The sequence below is a fragment of the Dromiciops gliroides genome, chromosome 1 (genome assembly GCF_019393635.1).
Source record: "Dromiciops gliroides isolate mDroGli1 chromosome 1, mDroGli1.pri, whole genome shotgun sequence".
In the NCBI taxonomy this organism is placed as follows: Eukaryota; Metazoa; Chordata; class Mammalia; order Microbiotheria; family Microbiotheriidae; genus Dromiciops; species Dromiciops gliroides.
The window spans coordinates 613,606,653-613,621,755 of NC_057861.1; the positions used below are offsets into that span (position 1 = coordinate 613,606,653).

Sequence of the window (15,103 nt, forward strand, 5' to 3'; positions counted from 1 at the left end):
CAGTTAAGTAGGAGTTGTTATTCTTGTCACCGAGTGGGAGGTGCATATGGTTGTCATTGAGTAGATCAGTAGAAGTTGTATGTGGTTGCCATGGAGTAGGAGTTGTATATGCTTATCATTGAGTGAGAGTTGTATATTCTATATAAGGAAGTACAAATAATTAATATAGATATTTTTTAAATTCCAGAAGTAATTTCTAGAAACGAAAACTGGTGGTGGCAGATGGGAGGTACAAAATGTTAAACCCATCTGACCACAAATCTGATTACACATCCTGGCTGTGTACTTTAGCACAAATAAGCGGTGGGCAGGGTGCTTCCACACCTTTCAAAGTAAATGAATGGGACTACATTTCCTGCAGAAAAAGCAGACCTGGAACTGTGGACATTGTTAAAATTAAAAACAAGGACAACTGTTTTGCAAACAAAACAGAACAAGAAAAGTTATCTTCATCTTAACAACAAAGAAAAGAAAGTCGCTAAAATAAAAAGAAGTGTATTAGAAAGCTCTGAAAGTAACATGTTGTTTTTATTTTCTATGTATTAACGACGATTTCCTGGTTCCACTGGCATTCCTTTATCCGCTTTACTTTGTGTAAAGAAACCTTTAAAAATAAAAGTTAAGTTCCGATTTAAAAAAAAAAATGAGTCAAGTCTAGTTTCAGTCAAGGAGTCACCCTCGGTCAGAGGCGCTTGCCAAGGATCTCGATGCAACCCCTTCCCTCCTTTCCTTCTTCCCCCGCCCCTTCTTCTCCCGGGAGAGGAGGGTCTCCCGCAGCCGCAGAGTCCGCCCAGGATCTGCTTTTCGAAGTTTTCCGAGAACTTCTCAGTTTTCGCCACCATCTGCGGGGCTGCCCGGTCAGCCAGGGGCAGGGCCGGGGGAAAGGGAGCGGGGCGAGAGTCCGAGGGAGCGTGGGCACGAGGGAGGGAAGGCACGCGCGGGACTCCAACCGGACCGCCGAGAGCCGATGGGCGAGCCGGGAGGAGGGCAGGTGGGGCGGGGTGCCCCGGGCTAGGTGGGGGCGGGGAGCCTCCGGGGCCCGCGAGCGGGGTTCCGGGATCCGGGTGGTGGCCTCTTCCCAGTCCTCCTCTGCCGCTACCGCTGCCGCGGGGGCAGGGAGTGTGAGCGCTGCCCGGGGCCATGTGGTGGAAGCCGCGGCGGCGCTACTGGCTGGGCCCCCGGCGCGGCCCCTGCTCACTGGCGCTGCTGGTGTTGCTGGCCGCGGCCGCCGCCACCTTGGCCTTGGCCTTGGTGCTCCGGAGGAGCTCCGCCCCGGGTCCGGAGGCACGCGCTCTCCGGGGCCCCGCTCTGCAGCCTGAGCCCGCCGGGGCCCGCGAGCCGCAGCCGGGCGAGAGCGCGGAGGAGCGGCTGCAGCGGCTCCGCCGCCCCGTCTACCCGCGGCCGCCGCTAGAGCCCGGCGCGCTGGGCGAGCTGGGCCGCGCCGTGAGCCTGGATCTGGACGAAGCCGGCAAGAAGCTGCAGGAGGAGAGCATCCAGCGGCACCAGATCAACATCTACCTCAGCGACCGCATCTCGCTGCACCGGCGCCTGCCCGAGCGCTGGAACCCGCTGTGAGTGACGCGCCCCGGGCGCAGGGGCTCCCTCTGCCCAGACCTGATCCCACTCCTGGCCCGGCTACCGGGGCGCACGGGGGACCGCGGCAGCGGCGAAGTCACGCCCCCTTGCAGGCTCCATATCCTTTGCGAAAAGTTTAGCCGTGAGGGGGTCGCGGCGACCCGGGAGTGGCTGGCACCGCGCTGGTTTTGGAGCCAGCCCTGCTCCGCCGCTCACTAAGCTAGTCCTGGCTGTGACTTTGGCTCCCTCAGCCTCCGTTTTCCCATCCGAGGACCGGCGAGCTCATCATGCTCCCTTCCATTCAAACACGAATTTGTGAATTTAGCTGTTAGTCTCGTGTGTGTGTGTGTGTGTGTGTGTGTGTGTGTGTGTGTGTGTGAATCAACAAGTCGATATAGAGAACCATATCCATTTTTACGTTCTCATAATGAACGAAGCCATAAAACTGGGGAAGGGGAACTAATTTCTATCATCCTGTAGATTCCTTTGGCCTTTTACAAAAAGGAGGCAATAAAAAGGTATCTATCTAATGTACAATCTAAATCAGATATAGGACAGGTATTTTACTCTAACACAGAAGGAATGCTAACTTAATTTATAATCACTGCTAACAATCTTCTGGAAAGCTGATACTAGAACCTCATTAGGCCATAATGCAGTTTATGGGATTTCCAATTAGGCAGTTACATTTTACCTCAGCCCCGCACTGCTCAAACAGCTCGGTACTTGTCTGCAGACTCGAGCCAAACCTGTTGATAGTTGGCTTTTACAAGAGAATTGGAATAATTGCTAGGGAGTCCTTTCTGGGATCTCAGTCAACTCTGTAAACCAAGGTGGAAAATTCAGCCTGGTTAGCACCATTAGCAGCACATAAGGTATTTGTTTAAAAAAAAAATGTTTAATACTCGGTACCAGGAAGTAGAAACTTAAGTTTGCTGAATGAAATGTCTGCAGTGTGCCCCTGTGCCTTTGAGGGTTTCCTTACACACGATATCAGGGTCTCCAGAGTTACTAAAGAGATTAATACTATAAGTATTACTTATCTCCATTTTAGAGATGAGGAAATTGAGCTGAATGGTTTTCCTTAGATATTTATGACATCCACTTGGTAGTCCTAATACTGCTGTTTGGGGCCAAGCACAACAAGAGAAAACAAGATGGATTGCTCTTTTGCACAATAGCACTCCCATATATTTGAAGATAACTAACTTTAGCTTCCCAATTTTTTTTTTCTTTTCTCCACTAACTATCCCCATTTCCTGGACTTTTCTATGGCTCTCCATTTCTTACTATCCAGGTCACCCTCCTCTAGTTGAATTTCAGTTTAATTTCCATCCCTGGAATGTATATTTCAGATTGATCTGGTTAGGGCAGAATATAGATGAACCTTCACTTCTTTAGTTGTGATGATTGTGTTTCTCTTGCCTAAGGTTTTTCTGGTGGTCATCTGAAGCTGTTAATTTCTATTAAGTTTTACTCTATCAAAGCAGCTAAGTGGCAAAGTGGATAGAACTTTGGGCCTGGAGTCAGGAGGACTTTAAATCTGTCCTTAGAAACTTACTAGTTGTGTGACCCTGGGCAAGTCATTTAACCCTGTTTGCCTCAGTTCTTCATCTGTACAATCAGCTGAAGAGAAGGCAGCTAGGTGGTGCAGTGGATAAAACACCAGCCCTGGATTCAGGAGGACCTGAATTCAAATCCGGCCTCGGACACTTGACGCTTACTAGCTGTGTGACCCTGGGCAAGTCACTTAACCACCATTGCCCTGCCAAAAAACCAACCAAACAAAAACAAAAACCAAACAAAAAACCCCCAAAATCAGCTGAAGAAGGAAATGGCAAACCGCTCTAGTATCTTTGCCAAGAAAACCCTAAATGGGGTCATGAAGAGTTGGACATGACTGAGCAACAGTTATCAAAGCCACTAGATCCTTTTTTTATGAGTAGTCATCCAACCATGCCTCCCCTAAACTGTACTTTTGTAATTGATTTTATGAACTCAATTGTAGGACTTCATATTTAATCCTATTAGATTTCATTTTATTAGGATCAGGTGATCATTCTAACCTATAAATGGTTTTTTTTTTTACATCCTGCCTAAACCTGAATATTAGCACTCTTTCTTTCTCTCTGAGATTTTCTTTATCTCTCTCTCAGCTTTTTATCATTTGCAGATTTAATAAGCATTTATGTGTTCCTCCAAGTCATTGATAAAAACATGAAGCACCATAGGGTAAAAGATTTACTCCCCCTTCCTCAGAGTTGACATTGATTCCTCAGAGAATTAATGACTAGTTTTCAGGTCTGGTGATTCAAACAGTTCTGAAACCAATGGACTGATTTGGCTCATAACTTGACATCTTTATACATAAGAATAGCGTGAAGGACTTTGTCAAATGTTTTGCTGAAATCACATTATATTCTAGCTACAGCATTTCCCTGATCTAATAACCCTGCCAAAAGAGGAAATGAAGTTAGTCTGGAATGGCCTGTTCTTGATGAAATCATACTAACTCTTAATGATCAGTGCTTCCCTTACTAAACGCTCACAAATCATCCCTCTAATAATATGTTTCAGAATTTTGCTAGGAATTCAAGTCAAGCTCATCAGCCATAGTTCGAGAAGTGGGATGAGGTTTGCCTTTCATCAGTCCTACAACACAATACCTCTCCTGCTTTCCATTATTTTTCAAAGATCATTGACCACTCAGCAATAATATCTGTTAGTTCATGGGAAGTAGCTTGCTTGAACTTAAGTGATTTTAATTCCTGGAGGGCAGATGGTAGCTCTTACGATCTTTTTTATCACTGAGAGGCAACTTTATGGAATGGATAGAATGCTATAAACTTGGGGTAAGGAAAGGCTGGATTTAGAGGACCTGAGTTCAAATTCTGCACCTAGTGCTGACTAGCTCTATGACCTTGGGCAAGTCCCTAGAGCTCCCTGGGCCTCAGTTTTCTCCTCTCTGAAAAGAGGGTATTGGATGATATAACTTCTGTAATCCTTTCCAATTCTAGCTATATGTCCTTATGAAATGAAATATCAAATACCAAAAAGCTGTTATACAGAATCTGGGAATTACACAAGAGACCTCAGAAGGTAGCAAATCCAACTTGTTCTGGACTAAGAATTCCTTCTCTAGCCATCCCCAGCTAGTGGTCATTCAGGCTCTTCTAGAAGCCTTCCAGTGATGGGGAACTCAGTCCTTGCTGAGGCTGCCTAGTCTGCTTTTGGATGGTTCTTATTGTTAATATATTTTCTGATATAACAAGCCTAAACCTGTTTATCTGCATCTTCTATCTATTGCTCCTACTTCTGTCCTGAGGCCAAGCAGAACATATCTAATTCCTTTCATGTAATACCCCTTCTTTTGGTTGAAGATGGCTTATCACAACCACTTTAAGGCTCTTCTTCATATTATACATCCTCAACTCATAGATACAAAACTGGAAGGGACCAGTTCCCTGCTTTTACAGATGAAGATGTTAGTAGAGGTACTTAAGGTCCTACAAGTAACACCTCAGAGGGATTATGATTCACCACACTGAGAAAAGGACAATGGAATTTAAGAATATGAAGCCAGAAAAGCTTGCTAGGCCTGACCAAATACAAAATTCACTTTCTTCATATCAGAAGGTGTGGGCAATAGGTAGTGAATGAGGCATATGTTTTCAAGCATGGCTGTTGTGTGAATTTCTTTTGCTTATAAGGGAGGGTTCTTTTGGCGGGGGTGGAGGGGAAATCATTGGGAAGCAAAAAATGAAAAAAATAAAAGAAAAAAGGATCAATAAAATATTTAAAAGAAGAAACTATAAATCCAAGCTGAAGGAGATCTAAATTTAAATTGACAAGATATCTTGGTATCCCAGACCTTGGTTTCCTTCTTTTGTACCCATTCAATCAATAAACATTCATTAAGTGCCTACTGTGTGCCAGGCACTGTGCTAACCTCTGAAGATACAAAAAGAAGTAAAAGACAGCCCAGTTCCTTAAGGAGCTTACATTATAATGGGGGAGATGACAAGCAAATAAGTATATACAAAGCAAGTGATATACAGGATAAATAGGAAATAATTAACAGAGATAAAACATTGGAATTAAGAGGGGTTGGGGAAGATTTCTTATAGAAGGTAGGATTTTAGTTGGGACTTAAAGGAGGCAGGGAGGTAGAATGCCCACACCTGAGAGAGTCCTGTTAGTGGAAAAGCTAGGAGGCCAATATCACTGGATTGAAGAGTATGTCAAGGAACAAACCATGAGTCCCTGGTTTTCTATTGGACACCAGTCTCCCAGGGTCTGGGTGCTTAAAAACTGTAACCAGAATTCCTCACCACTCCTTTCTGCCCTCTTGGAGTTTTGCAGATTATGTGATGGATGAATTGTCCTGATTGAATTTCACCTAGTCACCCTTTCTTTCCCTCCCTCCTTTTCCCTGCTTGAATAGGCCTTCTGGGAACTGGACTCTCTTTAGGCCTTGGATAATGGTTTCATGTCCCTCCCGTCTAGTTCTCCTTTGGGCTAATCTACTGGTTTTGCATCTGCTTTCTCTACTCATGTCTCTACATATCCTAAGATAATTAGCCCTCAACCTTGTACTCAAGTTTAGATTTGGGGCTTAACTAAGCCCTTTAATTGGCTGCAGATTCTTACTTTGACAATAACCAGGCCTGCCCCATCCCCCTTAATCCCATGCTGCCTGAGCCCTGGTTATGACATATGTCCTTGTTCTCTGAAAACTGTAATTGCTAATCTTAGGCAAGTATATTGAGAGATAAATGGGACAGATTAACTAGTCTCAGACACAAAATGATACATACTGGTTTTTCTGTCTCACTGTGGTGAAGCTAAGTCTAAGAAGTCTTTACTTAAAAGACTTCTTAATGAAGTCTGATTAGAGATCTCCAAAGCTCCTTTTGACTCCAGATCCTATGATCCTCAATATATTCTGATAAGACTGTAACCTTTCAAATTTAACCAACTCAATTCTGACCCTTGTCCAGTTGCCTCAAATATACATAGTGTCCACTTTACTCTTCCTGCAAGCTTACTGTGCCAGATGTAAAGAATGAGAATGAGATAGTCTAGACTTTTTGATCCTGCCATCTTTGGGAATATTTGACCCAAGTGAATCACCTCTGCTAATCCTTTGCTGACCATACTTTCTCCTATCTCTGATGATCAGGGAGTCATTCTTTAGAGAGGGGGAATATAGTCCTTTTCTAGCTAGCCCCTGGATTCTAACCACCTCTGTAACTATGGACAATCAATTAATCTCCTTGGACTTAGTTTCCTCATTTGTACAATGAGGGGGTTGGACTGTATGGCCTTTGACAACTTTGATAATTCTAAATATAAAATTCTATGATTTCTTCTGTGGTCAGAGAAAGCCACAAAAGTCTGGCAACATGCCTTTTATTTGCCCCATTTTCTGCAAATCACTTAAAATTTTAAATACTTGTAACTGCAGTTTGTCAAGAGGCTTTTATATCTATATGTGCATTTGTGTAGATATGTGTATATATATATGTATATACATACATATATATGATAAGGTACATTTAGATTGGCAGAAGTATATACAAGATTATATGTTTGAATATACAAGCATATGTATATACACAAATATACACATAAATACATATATTTCAGGCAGAAACCCTGAGGGCCTTCCCCTCCCAGACTTCCTTTCTTTTCCTTCCTTCCTTCCATATATTTTTAATTTACTTGTTTATTTGTTATTGTTACCTGGGAAAGCCCTTACCTTAAAAAGGCCAAGGTCTCCCACTGCATCTAGAGCCATCTGCAGTTGTCCTAATGTATATCTTGCCACTGGACCCAGATGGCTCTGGAGGAGAGAGTGAGGCTGGTGATTTTGCACAGCCCTGCCTCACTTAAATCCAATTCGCTGCAAGGCATGACATCATCTCCTGATGTCATGATCCTCTTCAGGGATGAAGGACAAACAACAACATAGACTCTTCTGCTTTATATGTGTATACACCAATAAAGATGGTTAGCAGAAGAGTCTTTATAGAGAGAGTATAAATGTACATGCATACACATAGACATAGATATGTGTAAGTCTCTGGGGCCAGATTTGAACTCATAAAGATGAGTCTTCGTAACTTCAAGCCTGGCACTCTATCCATTGTGCCACCTAGCTGCCCTTGGTATTTTTTTTTTTTAGTGAGGCAATTGGGGTTAAGTGACCTGCCCAGGGTCACACAGCTAGTATGTGTCAAGTGTCCAAGGCCAGACCTGAACTCAGGTACTCCTGACTCCAGGGCCGGTGCTCTATCCACTCCTAGCTGCCCCTGCCCATAGTATTTTAAAAAAATGTACATACCTTAATTAAAAATACTTTATTGCTAAAAACAAAAGCTAACCATTATCTGAGTCTTCAGAAATTTGTAATCTTTTTGCTGGTAGCAGATCTTCCTTTGATGTTGATGGCTGCTGACAGATTAGGGTGGTGATTGCTAAAGGTGGGAGTAGCTGTGATTATTTCTTAAAATAAGACAACAATGAAGTTTGCCTCTTAGATCACTCTTCCTTTCTTTTGAACATTTAGAGGCTATTGTAGGGCTATTAATTGGCCTAATTTCAGTATTGTTATCTCTCAGGGAATAGGGAGGTCAAAGGAGAGGGAAAGAGATGGGGAAGGGCTGCTTGGTTGGTGGAGCGCAACATTTATTGTTTGTTTGCTGTTTTATATGGGTATGATTCACAGTTCGCCCAAATAATTATAATAGAAACATCTAAGATCACTGATCACAGATCACTGTAACAGATATAATGATAATGAAAAAGTTTGAAATGTTGCAGGAATTGCCAAAATATGACACAGAGACACAATGTGAGCACAAGTTGGGAAGATGGTACAAATAGACTTAACATAGAGTTGCCCCAAAATTTCATTTTGTAAAAAACACACAATATCTAAAAGCACAATAAAGCAAAGTGCAATAAAATCAGGTATAACTGTACTCAATAACTACCTATACTCCCCATACCTAGGTTTCCTCATCTGTTAAATGGAGATAACAAAATTTCCAGTATCTATCTCACCAGAGTTGTTTTGAGGAAAAGATTCATAAACCATGATGCTCTATAAATATAAAATATTACTATTTGTAAATTGCCTTTAGTCTAGCTCCATTTCTGACTTACCAATTAGTAGAGTCTGAATTAATGAGGTTTTTTTAAATTTGCAGGTGCAAAGAGAAGAAATATGATTATGATAATTTGCCAAAAACATCTGTTATAATAGCTTTTTATAATGAAGCATGGTCAACTCTTTTACGAACAGTTTATAGTGTTCTTGAGACATCTCCAGATATTCTGCTTAAAGAAATCATACTTGTGGATGATTATAGTGACAGAGGTAAGCAACTTTTTAGAATGAATTTTGTTTGAAGATGTAGTTTTTCTTTGCACAGAAATGACAAAAAACTTTGTAAAAGATAAATAGAGCAGTACTTTTTTTAGCAGTAGCTACATCTCTGGGGTGATATGTATGTGCATTTATATGTGTGTGTGCATGTATTGCATAGAGCAGGGCTTCTTAAACTTTTTCCACTAGTGACTCTCTTTTTGCCTGAGAAATTTTTAAGCAACCCGCTGTTGCCAAATTTTTCATGACCCCCACATTCAGTTACCATATGGGGTCGAGACCCACAGTTTAAGGAGCTTTGGCATAGAGAATATGGTCTGACTTTTGTCATTGATTAAAGCAAGAAGGAATTCTATGTCACTTTGCTCCAAAACTGTTCTGTCACTCTGAAGGATTTAAAACCAAAAAGTTGGAAGAGACTTGATTCTCTGGATTGGAATAATTAGTAAAAGAGAATGGAGAAACCATCCTCCACTTTATCAAATGAACAACATGCACTGAAATGACTGGAAACTTTTTTCAAGAGTTAAGAAGAAACTTCACTGTAATGGCATCTAAAAATTTCTGTAATATTAAAACCATGCTTACAAATATAGAGATATAACTTTTTGAAAATTGGCCTTAGATTTGGGGTGGAAGTTGTAAAGATTTCTGGGGCTGTTTATTTTAGTAAAGACATCCAACAATGTAAACAATCTATTCATTATAGAGGAGGCATTGGAAAGAGAAATGAACATTATGGAGAGGAGGGAGTCAGTATTTCTATCCCCAAGTAGATTGTAAGTTCCCCAAGGGCATATATTAATATAACTTACTCATCTTGGTGATGCTCTCTTTATTGGAAGGTAAGAGTTAGAGGACAGGTAGGTGGTGCAATGGATAGAGTACCATGTCTGGAGTTAGGAAGACTCATTTTCCTGAGTTCAAATATGGCCTCAGACACTTACTAGCTGTGTGACCCTGAGCAAGTCACTTAACCCTGTTTGCCTCAGTTCCTCATCTGTAAAATGAGCTAGAGAAGGAAATGGTGAACCCAGTATCTCTGCCAAGAAAACCCCAAGTGGTGTCATAAAGAGTCATACATGACCAAAAATGACTGAAGGATGATAACAACATTAAGAGAAAATGCTATTGGAAGAAAGATTTAGAGAAATATAATACTGACACAAGGTAACCCTACTCTTACAGTTGAAACGGCATGCCTACCCCAGACTGAGTGCTTACAGTAAGATATGTACATCTCACATTTTGTGAGATTAGGGACTAGTCACTAGATACCGTGAAAGAAAGGAAGGAAGGAAACAAGCATTCATGAAGCACCTGATATGTACCAATGTTTTACAAATATTATCTCCTTCAATCCTCATAATATCTGGGAGGTAATTGCTTTTGTTATCTCCATTTTATAGTTGAGGAAACTAAGACAAACAAGTTAATTTACTTGCTTGGGGTCACATGGCTAATAAGTGTCTGAGACTAGCTTTGAACTCAAGTCTTCAACTCCAGGCTCAATTATCTATCCACTGTCCCACCTAGCTATGGAAGCATGACCATGCCAAGTCAGGTCATAAGAGGTCAAACTTCAGATTCCCAGCTGTGGTTGCTGACACAAGAATTCATTGAAAAATAAGACCTTTTTAACCATGTGCCAGTCTCGAGCTGGTCAGTTATAACAAGATACAATGGAACAATTTTCCTAGTGGAAATTGAAATTCACCATCCTTGTACATGGAAAAAGGTAACTATATTTTATTCCTTTTATTGATGGTTTTCCTTAAGAGTGAGAATTCTGAGATACGTGAATTATCATAGCTACAAGAAGATACATTTGGAGAGGATGATAAAGAGGTAGCACTGTAAATATAACATGCATTGTAAATGTAAAAATAATTTTTAAGCATTTGGCAAAATATCAACCGAAAAACCAAAAATGAAACATCAGTAAGGCACAGAAGGATTATTCCATAGAATATCTCAAAGGCAAAGCAAACAGCATGCTAAGGGTTTTTTGGTGGCAGAACAAAACATTCTGCTATGTGAACATTGAGACCAATCCTCCTGGGAATCTCAAGAGAGTAGAGACCTGCTCAAAGAGAAAACCTGTCAGTGGATGTCAGGAGGAATATTCAGAGGATCTCAACTGAGTATTCACTATCACATGGCCTACAATTAGAGATAGTTAAAATTATTGTAACGAATTTATATGGTGTCTTGGCACACACTTATAGTCACAGCCACTGAGGAGGCTGAGGCTGGTGGATTAATTGAGTTTGGGAGGTCTGAACTAGAATAGGGCTAAAGCCTATAACTTATCCATGTTAAGTCCAACACCTATAAAGCGAGTAGGGGTTGCGGGGAAGCATCCACTGGACTGCTTAAAGAGGGGGTGAACTGGTTTATGTTGGGATCTGAGCAGGCTACAGTTTACTTGCTGGAATTGTTCAGTGACTAGTGGCTAGCCTTCCAGCTTGGGTGAGATCAGGGGAAACGGGGGAATCTAGTTTCAAATGAAGGAAGGAAGAAATGGAAGGAAGGAAGGAAGGAAGGAAGGAAGGAAGGAAGAAAGGAAGGAAGGAAGGAAGGAAGGAAGGAAGGAAGGAAGGAAGGAAGGAAGGAAGGGAAGAAAGAAAGAAGGAGAGATAAAAGAAAGGAGGAAGGGAGAGAAGTAGAAGGGAAGGAAGAGGAAACAAAAAAAATTAATGCTTCAATATTTATAGATTTCCCCCCCCTCTCAACAACTCTTATGAGAAAGGTAGTTACAAGTATTACTATCCCCATAACATTGATTAGGAAACTGAGTCTCAGTAACTTCCCTGAGTTCACCCAGTTAATATGTGTTGGGGCTGGGATTAAAATCCAACTCTCCTGGGGCAGCTAGGTGGCACAGTGGATAAAGCACCGGCCCTGGAGTCAGGAGTACCTGAGTTCAAATCCGGCCTCAGACACTTAACACTTACTAGCTGTGTGACCCTGGGCAAGTCACTTAACCCCAATTGCCTTACCAAAAAACAAAACAAAACAAAACAAAAAAACAAAACAAAATCCAACTCTCCTGACTCCAAGGCTGGACTTTGTTACATTATGCCTTCTATACATGAGATGAGCCCAGAATCCCTCTAGCACTAGAGGGAATGTATCAGAAGGAGTAGTAAAATAAGTTAAACTTTTCATTGGCCTCACAAGGCCCTGCCAGAAACCTCAGGTGAGGAGGAAAACAGAGCATGTTGTTTTAACTGTTTTTTATCTCATGGATCTGGTGTATGGCAGAATTCCATCTGGCCTCGGGCATGTCCTAATGACAGTCTTTAAGGAAGGAGATAAAGATAGGTTGGCAGAATATCAGTTCTGCATATGCCTCCCTAATGTCATTAACTGGTTCCAAGGGAATGTAATGGTGGGTAAAAACAATATTACAGGAGGAATAAATTCCTTAGAAACGGAACTGAGCAGAATTAGTCGTGGCAAGAATCCCTGAACTAAGAAGTAGGTATGGCAGCTGTGCTGCACTAGTCACTGAAGAGTAATTCACTTGTTTCCAAAGTCTTAAGAACTTTCTTGAAAAAATGATGGCTGTTAGGGCAGTGTTATTTGGGAAATTTCTGTATTGTGCCACCTTTTCATTGCCTCCCACCCACTGATAAATAGTAGCAGAGCTATGACAGTGAGAATAGGAAGGCAAGATGACAGATGCACAGTACCTTTCCCAGATTCACCTTTTGAGTCATTTCAGGGAAAAACAAACAAACAAAAAACCTTTTCTAGGGCCTTCCTAGACTCTCTTGCTCTCCTTGTAGAAGCTTTTCTTTGTTGTATATAGCTTGCTTTGTATATATTTGCTTGCACGTTATCTCCCCCATTAGATTGTAAACTCCTTGAAGGCAGGGACTGTCTTTGGCTTCTTTTTGCATCCCCAGGTGCTTAGCACAATGCCTATCACATAGTAGGCAAAATGTTCATTCAATTGAATTAAAATCTTGAACTGTGGATGAAGCATCTTGGATAAAAGACAGCATGGTAAAGTAGATACAGTGCTAGACTTGGAATTGGGAAAACCCGGGTTCAAATACTACCTCAGTTACTTATTGGAGTTATGCCCTGGGCAAGTCACTTAGCTTCTCTGAGACTCAGTTCTCTCATCTGTAAAATAAGAGGATTGGACTGGGTTAAAGTTTTCTGCAGCTCTAAATCTATGATTCAAAAATAAATTAACAATCAGCAATCATTTATTAAGCATCTACTTATGAAGATAGTGGGAATTCAAAGACAAAAATAGACCTAGACCAAATTTTTGCATCCTAACAATAGATGGACTACATTTTCAGGGCAAGATTTATTCCCTCATTTTGTTTCTGGTATATTCTCAAAAGAAGGCAAAGAAAACATTTTAAAGAGAAAATGTGCTAAATAGTGTGAAGAGCCTGACTCAAAGGACTTGGTTTCACATGCTTAGCTGTGAGGTTGGGATCCTATGATCTTATGGAAGGATGTTTTCAATGAAACACATATGTACGTAAAGTGAATTAGATTGTAAATTCATTGATGGCGGTGGTAGGGAATGAGTCCACAGTGAGCACTCAATGAATAAATGTCTTATACAGCTTTTATATCTCCCATAGAATGGAACATAATGTTGGTCACATTAATTACTCAGTAAATATTTGTTGATTGATATCAGAGTACTGTCAGAGGAGAGAAAGGAATCAATAGCCTAGGCAGCAGGTGGCTTAGTGGTCTTAGCAGAAAGAACCACATATTGCAGGTCAGATGAAAAGCTTGGGGTTGGCCATTATACTGAGATGGATGTACCCAAACTATACCAGTATGCAGAATTGAGATCAGCTTCATTATCTCTTCTCTATCCCGATTTCAAGACGGTCATGGATGGCATCATTATGAGATATTGCTATTAGGAAGAAGAGCAGTGAAGCAGAGATTTACCTGAATGTTTATCTAATGACTAAGATGCAGCTTTAGAATCTTATTTGTCTTGGCTGATAAATTACTTGAAACCCACAATTAAAGAGGTAAGGAGAGAGATCACAAATCAAACCTAGCATTTCCTGGTTAAGCACCATGATTGAGGTTTCAGAATCTCCTAAGAAAGTGGAAGGATCAGAGGAATGTGGGGGGAGTAACAAAGGGTAGCTTTGGTGTTATGGGTACATTTTAGCTCAAAAGCAGCTCAGTATAACTCAGGGTGAAGAAAACCATCTAATTCGGGAGATAAGAATAGGAGCTTTTGGTTTGAATAGGAAATGGCATCCTTTCCAGGTTATGATCAAAGCATCAAGAAGACAATACTAGGGCAGCTAGGTGGTGCAGTGGATAAAGCACTAGCCCTGGATTCAGGAGGACCTGAGTTCAAATCCAGCCTCAGACAATTGACATTTACTAGCTGTGTGCCCCTGGGCAAGTCACTTAACCCTCATTGCCCTGCAAAAAAAAAAAGAAGACGTTACTACAGTTGGTATGAAGGGCTGCGGCTTTTTAGGGGATCAACATCTTTTTTTAATATCTTTAAGCTTTTGGCCAGGCTGATAACTAATTTATCCATATGCATGATTATAACATTATAATAGGTAATTTGCTCAGATTCTTGTCTTTATTCTTATTCTTACTAGAACATTTAAAGGAACCTTTAGAAAACCATTTGTCTAGCCTACCTAAAGTGCGTTTAATCCGGGCAAATAAAAGGGAAGGACTCGTTCGAGCTCGGCTTCTGGGCGCTTCTATAGCAACTGGGGAGATTCTGACATTCCTTGACTGTCACTGTGAATGTCACGATGGCTGGCTGGAGCCACTGCTGGAAAGGTAGGAGAACATGTTTTAGTCAAATGATTTGAAATGAAGTGAAGAAAGAAGCATTTTAAAGAAACTGTCATCTTTGTTTCTTTCCTTAATGTTGTTTGTTCAGGGTGCTCATATCAGTAATTGACTTGCACTCACAACCACCAACAGGGTCTTAATAATGGTCTTGAGATCCACATTTGAGAGTAGTTGAAGAACCTTGGAATTCATTATCAGGCAATTTGTCTTCTTTATATTCACACTTGCACCCCTTTAGTTCAGGCTCTCAGTCTCCTCTTGTCCAGACTATTACAATGGTTTTCTATGTGCTCACTCTCTGTCTCTTTC

At 41.3% G+C, this 15,103-nt stretch overlaps 1 protein-coding gene across 1 annotated transcript in view; it reads left to right on the plus strand.

The window, feature by feature from the left end:
* The first annotated feature begins 1,067 nt into the window (after positions 1-1,067).
* Positions 1,068-15,103, plus strand: part of GALNT12 (polypeptide N-acetylgalactosaminyltransferase 12) — a 45,959-nt gene continuing 31,923 nt past the window's right edge. The window contains exons 1-3 of the mRNA XM_043979374.1: positions 1,068-1,571; positions 8,790-8,959; positions 14,590-14,779. Of these exons, the coding sequence (XP_043835309.1) occupies positions 1,141-1,571; positions 8,790-8,959; positions 14,590-14,779 (791 nt within the window). The 5' untranslated portion in view covers positions 1,068-1,140. The remainder of the gene's footprint in view (positions 1,572-8,789; positions 8,960-14,589; positions 14,780-15,103) is intronic.